This window comes from Molothrus ater, unplaced genomic scaffold (assembly GCF_012460135.2).
Source record: "Molothrus ater isolate BHLD 08-10-18 breed brown headed cowbird unplaced genomic scaffold, BPBGC_Mater_1.1 matUn_MA147, whole genome shotgun sequence".
Taxonomy (NCBI): Eukaryota; Metazoa; Chordata; class Aves; order Passeriformes; family Icteridae; genus Molothrus; species Molothrus ater.
This window is the reverse complement of record NW_023416694.1, coordinates 28,351-35,000: the sequence shown is the minus strand read 5'-3', so window position 1 is coordinate 35,000 and position 6,650 is coordinate 28,351. Positions and strand designations below refer to the sequence as shown.

The following is a 6,650-nucleotide window of genomic DNA, read 5'->3' as shown; positions in this document are numbered from 1 at the left end:
TAGACCCTAACCTGTCCACCCCACCCCATGGACCCCAGCCCTATAGACCCTGCCCTATAGACTCTGCCCCATAGACCCTAACCTGTCCACCCCACCCCATGGACCCCAGCCCTATAGACCCAGCCCTATAGACCCTGCCCCATAGACCCTAACCTGTCCACCCCACCCCATAGACCCCAGCCCTATAGACCCAGCCCTATAGACCCTAACCTGCCCACCCAGCCCTATAGACCCTGCCCCATAGACCCTAACCTGTCCACCCCACCCCATGGACCCCAGCCCTATAGACCCTGCCCCATAGACCCTAACCTGTCCACCCCACCCCGTGGACCCCAGCCCTATAGACCCAGCCCTATAGATCCTGCCCCATAGACCCTAACCTGTCCACCCCACCCCATAGACCCCAGCCCTATAGACTCTGCCTCATAGACCCTAACCTGTCCACCCCACCCCATGGACCCCAGCCCTATAGACCCAGCCCTATAGACCCTGCCCCATAGACCCTAACCTGTCCACCCCACCCCATAGACCCCATCCTGCTGGCCACACCCCACTGACCCCGCTCCACCCCACAGATCCCAATGGACCCTGCCCCATAGATCCGACAGTCTCCTCCCCACAGAGCCCACCCGTGGACTCTGCCCCATTGATGTGCCCCACAGACACCGGCCCCACCCCATAGATGTTCTCATAGACATTGGCCCCACCCCATAGATCCCAAAATCCAATCTCCACCTCACAGAACCCACCCATAGACCCCACCCCATTGATGTGCCCCACAGACACCGACCTCACCCCATAGACCACACCCCATAGACCCCAAAATCCAATCTCCACCTCACAGAACCCACCCATAGACCCCATCCCACCTCCGTGCCCCACAGACACCGGCCCCACCCCATAGACCCCACCCCACAGGTGCTGCCCCACCCCAAGGCCCTGCAGACTCCTCCCCCAGGCCCGGCCCCACAGGCCCGGCCCCCCAGGCCCCGCCCCACTCACGAATCGCGAGGAGTTGTCGTTGCGCACGGTCTTGGCGTTGCCGAAGGCCTCCAGCGCGGGGTTGGCCTGGATGATTTGATCCTCCAGGGTGCCCTGGGGTGGAGGTGACACCGCGGGTGGGCGGGGACACGGCCAGGGGACCCTCCCCACGGTGCGGGGGCGTGGCCGGGCCCCGCCCTTACCTTGTTGCTATTGGCCGCCTCCTTCTTGCGGTCGCCGATGGCGGCGATGCTGGCGAAGTATTGGATGACGCGTTTGGTGTTCACCGTTTTCCCCGCCCCCGATTCGCCGCTGGGGGGGGGGGCAAGGAGGTCACCAGGGGGGTCACTGAGGGGTCATGGGGGTCACCTGGGGCACCTGGGCCCACCCCACACCTGTGGGGCGGCGTCAGGCCTGGGGACTCACGTGATGAGGATGGATTGGTTCTCGCGGTCTGTGGGGAGAGAGAGAAGGGTCAGGAGGTGAGGAGGGGTCTTGGGGGTCTTCAGCTCTCCCCCAAGTAAGGAGGAGGTCAGGTGGGACAAAGTTCAGGAGATGTTCGGGGTTCTCCAACCCCCCCAGGTGAGGAGCAGGTCAGGTGGGACAAAGTTCAGGAGATGTTCGGGGTCTGGGGTTCTCCAGTCCCCCCCAGGTGGGAGAGAGGTGAGGGAGATGTTGGGGTTCCCCACCCTCCCAGGTGAGGGAGATGTTGGGGTCCCAGGTGGGACAAGGTGAGGGAGATGTTGGGGCTCTCCACCCTCCCAGGTGGGATAAGGTGAGGGAGATGTTGGGGTTCCCCACCCTCCCAGGTGAGGGAGATGTTGGGGTCAGAGGTGGGACAAGGTGAGGGAGATGTTGGGGTTCTCCACCCTCCCAGGTGAGGGAGATGTTGGGGTTCTCCACCCACTCAGGTGAGGACCAAGCTGAGGGAGATGGGGTTCTCCACCTTCCCAGGTGAGGGAGATGTTGGGGTCCCAGGTGGGACAGAGGTGAGCGAGATGTTGGGGTTCTCCACCTTCCCAGGTGAGGGAGATCTTGGGGTCCCAGGTGGGACAGAGGTGAGGGAGATGTTGGGGTTCCCCACCCTCCCAGGTGAGGGAGATGTTGGGGTTCTCCACCCTCCCATCTGAGATGGCTCAAATCCGTGAGGACCCACGGGGTCCCTTGGGCCTCCCCTCGTGCCCAGGTGACCCCAGGTGTCCCCGGGCCCCTTTTCGGGTGTCCCACCTGTCAGCATGTACTGGTAGGCGTTGTCGGAGATGGAGAAGATGTGCGGGGGGACCTCGTTGCGCTTCTTGCCCCGGTAGGCGGCCACCACTTGTGGGTCATAGACCGGGAGCCACTTGTAGGGGTTCACGGTGACACAGAACAGCCCCGAGTAGGTCTGGGGGGGACAAACGGGGGGCTCAGGGGCTGACACACCTGGGGAGGGGACACCGACCCCAACCAGGGCGTGGGAAGGGGTGGAGTGGGGTTTTGGGGCTCCAGGATGGGACACTGGAGGATCTGGAGGGGCTTCAGGGGTGATGGGGGTCCAAGGTTTGGAGATTTTGGGTCTGGGGGTTCAGGGGGTCCAAGGTTTGGAGATTTTGGGTCTGGGGGTTCAGGGGGTCCAAGGTTTGGAGATTTTGGGTCTGGAGGGGGTTCAGGGCCCTTGGGGGTCCAAGGTTTGGAGATTTTGGGTCTGGGGGTTCAGGGGGTCCAAGGTTTGGAGATTTTGGGTCTGGGGGAGGTTCAGGGCTCTTGGGAGTCCAAGGTTTGGAGGTTTTGGGTCTGGGGGAGGTTCAGGGATCCTGGGGGTCCAAGGTTTGGAGATTTTGGGTCTGGGGGAGGTTCAGGGCTCTTGGGAGTCCAAGGTTTGGAGATTTTGGGTCTGGGGCCCCTGGGGGTCCAAGGTTTGGAGATTTTGGGTCTGGGGGTTCAGGGGGTCCAAGGTTTGGAGATTTTGGGTCTGGGGGAGGTTCAGGGCCCTTGGGGATCCAAGGTTTGGAGATTTTGGGTCTGGGGGAGGTTCAGGGCCCTTGGGGGTCCAAGGTTTGGAGGTTTTGGGTCTGGGGGGCTCAGGGCAGCCAGGGGTGGGACATTTTGGGATCTGGGCAGCTCTGGAGAAGCCTCCCCCCCACTCAATTCCTGGTGCCCCAAAGCCCCCCCAGAAGCCCCTCCCAGGTTCCAGCCCCCTCTGAGCTTTGGGGCAGGGTCTCCCCTGTTCCCTCCCCCATTTTTGAGGTCCCTCCCCCCCATTTTTGATGGTCCCCCCCATTTTCCTCATTTTTGAGGTCCCTCCCCCCCATTTTTGATGGTCCCCCCCATTTTCCTCATTTTTGAGGTCCCCCCCGTTTTTGAGTTTCCCCTCTCAATTTTTGAGGTTCTCCCCCCCGTTTTTGAAGTTCCCCCTCCATTTTTGATGTTCCCCCCCATTTTTCAGGTCCCTCCCCCCCATTTTTGGGGTTCCCCCCCATTTTCGATGGTCCCCCCCATTTTCCCCATTTTTGATGTTCTCCCCCCCATTTTTGAGGTTCCTCCCCGTTTTTCAGGTCCCTCCCCCCCATTTTTGGGGTTCCCCCTCTCCATTTTTGATGTTCCCCCCCCATTTTCCCCATTTTTGGGGTCTCTCTCACGTAGATCATCCAGGCCGCGTAGCGCTCCTTGAGGTTGAAGAGCACGGCGGGCTCGTGCAGGAACGTCAGCATGGCCATGTCCTCGATCTTGTCGAACTTGGGCGGGTTCTGCTGGTGCACGTCGCCCTCCTTGACCGTCACCGTCTGCGGGGACACCGAGGGGTCCCTGGCGACCTCACAGCGCCGCCTGTCCCTGCCTGGTGCCCGCGGCGCTGTCCCCTCTCCGGCGGCGCCACCACGGCGCGCCTGGGGCCTCCTTGAGCTCCCCGTGACGCCCCTGGTGTCACCTCTCCAGGCTCCTCTCCATGGTGGCATCTCCCCGACGTCCCATTGAGACCCCCGTGACCCCCTCCATGTCCCCAAGGTCCCCGTGACCTTCCTGGTGTCACCTCTCCAGGCTCCTCTCCATGGTGGCATCTCCCCGATGTCCCATTGAGACCCCTGTGTCCCTCCCCATGTCCCCAAGGTCCCCGTGACGCCCCTGGTGTCACCTCTCCAGGCTCCTCTCCATGGTGGCATCTCCCCAATGTCCCATTGAGACCCCCGTGACCCCCTCCATGTCCCCAAGGTCCCCGTGACGCCCCTGGTGTCACCTCTCCAGGCTCCATCTCCATGGTGGCATCTCCCCAATGTCCCATTGAGACCCCCGTGACCCCCTCCATGTCCCCAAGGTCCCTGTGACCTTCCTGGTGTCACCTCTCCAGGCTCCTCTCCACGGTGGCATCTCCCCAATGTCCCATTGAGACCCCTGTGTCCCTCCCCATGTCCCCAAGGTCCCCGTGACGCCCCTGGTGTCACCTCTCCAGGCTCCTCTCCAGGTCATCTCATCTCCCCAATGTCCCATTGAGACCCCTGTGTCCCTCCCCATGTCCCCAAGGTCCCTGTGACCTTCCTGGTGTCACCTCTCCAGGCTCCTCTCCACGGTGGCATCTCCTCAATGTCCCATTGAGACCCCCGTGACCCCCCCCATGTCCCCAAGCTCCCCGTGACGCCCCTGGTGTCACCTCTCCAGGCTCCTCTCCATGGTGGCATCTCCTCAATGTCCCATTGAGACCCCTGTGTCCCTCCCCATGTCCCCAAGGTCCCTGTGACCTTCCTGGTGTCACCTCTCCAGGCTCCATCTCCATGGTGGCATCTCCCCAATGTCCCATTGAGACCCCCGTGACCCCAAGGTCCCCATGACGCCCCCAGACCCCTGTGACACTCCCCAAGGTCCCCTTGTCCCCAAGCCCCCCATGACCCCCCCCCCATGTCCTCAAGGTCCCCGTGACGCCCCTGGTGTCACCTCTCCAGGTTCCATCTCCACGGTGGCTTCTCCCCAATGTCCCATTGAGATCCCTGTGACCCCAAGGTTCCCATGACCCCCCCCAGACCCCTGTGACACTCCTCAAGGTCCCCTTGTCCTCAAGCCCCCCATGACCCCCCCCATGTCCCCAAGGTCCCTGTGACCTTCTGGTGTCACCTCTCCAGGCTCCTCTCCATGGTGGCTTCTCCCCAATGTCCCATTGAGACCCCTGTGTCCCTCCCCATGTCCCCAAGCCCCCTGTGACCTTCCTGGTGTCACCTCTCCAGGTTCCATCTCCATGGTGGCATCTCCCCGATGTCCCATTGAGACCCCTGTGTCCCTCCCCGATGTCCCATTGAGACCCCTGTGACCCCAAGGTCCCCATGACCCCCCAGAACCCTGTGACACTCCCCAAGGTCCCCATGTCCCCATGGTCCCCAAGGTCCCTGTGACCTTCCTGGTGTCACCTCTCCAGGCTCCTCTCCATGGTGGCATCTCCTCCAGCAATGTCCCATTGAGACCCCTGTGACCCCCACATGTCCCCGAGTCCCCCATGTCCCCAAGGTCCCCATGATGCCCCCAGAACCCTGTGACCCTCCCCAAGGTCCCCTTGTCCCCAAGATTCCCGTGCCCCTGCCGGTGTCACTTCTCCAGGCTCCGTCTCCATGGTGGCATCTCCTCCAGCAATGTCCCATTGAGATCCCTGTGTCCCTCCCCATGTCCCCAAGCCCCCTGTGGCCCCAAGGTCCCCATGACCCCCCCAGACCCCTGTGACACTCCCGGATGTCCCCATGTCCCCAATCCCCCCGTGTCCCCCCCCATGTCCCCAATCCCCCCGTGTCCCCCGCCATGTCCCCAAGGACCCCATGTCCCCCCCCATGTCCCCAAGGTCCCCGTGTCCCCCCATGTCACCTCTCCCAGCTCGGTCTCCACGGTGACGCTGCCCCCCTGTCTCTCCACCACGCGTCCCTTGACGAACTCGTGTCCGGCGTGGGGCACGAAGCACTCGGCGCGGGGGTCGAAGGGACGCGTGGTGGCCGCCAGGCGCTCGCGCTCGCCCGGCCGCAGGAACGGCGCCGCCGCGCCCAGCGCCGCCAGCACCGCGTCCGCCATCTGTCCTGGGGGACAAGGACACCTGGGGATGGACCCCCGGCCGCCCACTGACCCTCCGTGGACACCCTCATGGTCACTGATGGGCCACCATGGTCACTGATTGACCCCCATGGTGTCACCAGCACCGCGTCCGCCATCTGTGCTGGGGGACAGGGACACCTGGGGATGGACCCCCGGCCACCCACTGACCCTCCGTGGGTCACTGATGGGCCACCATGGTCACTGATTGACCCTCATGGTGTCACCAGCACCGCGTCCGCCATCTGTCCTGGGGGACAGGGGCACCTGGGGATGGACCCCCGGCCACCCACTGACCCTCCGTGGACACCCTCATGGTCACTGATGGGCCACCATGGTCACCGATTGACCCTCATGGTGTCACCAGCACCGCGTCCGCCATCTCTCCTGGGGGACAAGGACACCTGGGGATGGACCCCGAGCCACTCCATGGACACCCCCATGGTCACTGATTGACCCCCGAGGTCACTGCTTGACCCCTGTGGCCATCCCTGACCCCGCAGCGTCACCTGGGGGGTGACAGGGATCCCCCCCCCCAAAGCGCCCCCAGCCCCACCTGGGCTCACCTGGAGTCCGTGGGTCCGGTGGGTTTGGGTTGGATGGGGGGGATCTGGGGGGACACGGGGGTGAGGGGC

At 63.5% G+C, this 6,650-nt stretch overlaps 1 protein-coding gene across 1 annotated transcript in view; it reads right to left on the bottom strand.

The window, feature by feature from the left end:
• LOC118701206 (myosin-6-like) overlaps positions 1-5,997 on the bottom strand; it is a 28,439-nt gene extending 22,442 nt beyond the window's left edge. The window contains exons 1-6 of the mRNA XM_036405840.2: positions 5,797-5,997; positions 3,600-3,743; positions 2,209-2,365; positions 1,408-1,435; positions 1,185-1,293; positions 1,003-1,095 (exon numbers count right to left, since the gene is read on the bottom strand). Coding sequence (XP_036261733.1) covers positions 1,003-1,095; positions 1,185-1,293; positions 1,408-1,435; positions 2,209-2,365; positions 3,600-3,743; positions 5,797-5,997 — 732 coding nt within the window. The remainder of the gene's footprint in view (positions 1-1,002; positions 1,096-1,184; positions 1,294-1,407; positions 1,436-2,208; positions 2,366-3,599; positions 3,744-5,796) is intronic.
• Positions 5,998-6,650: the final 653 nt, after the last annotated feature.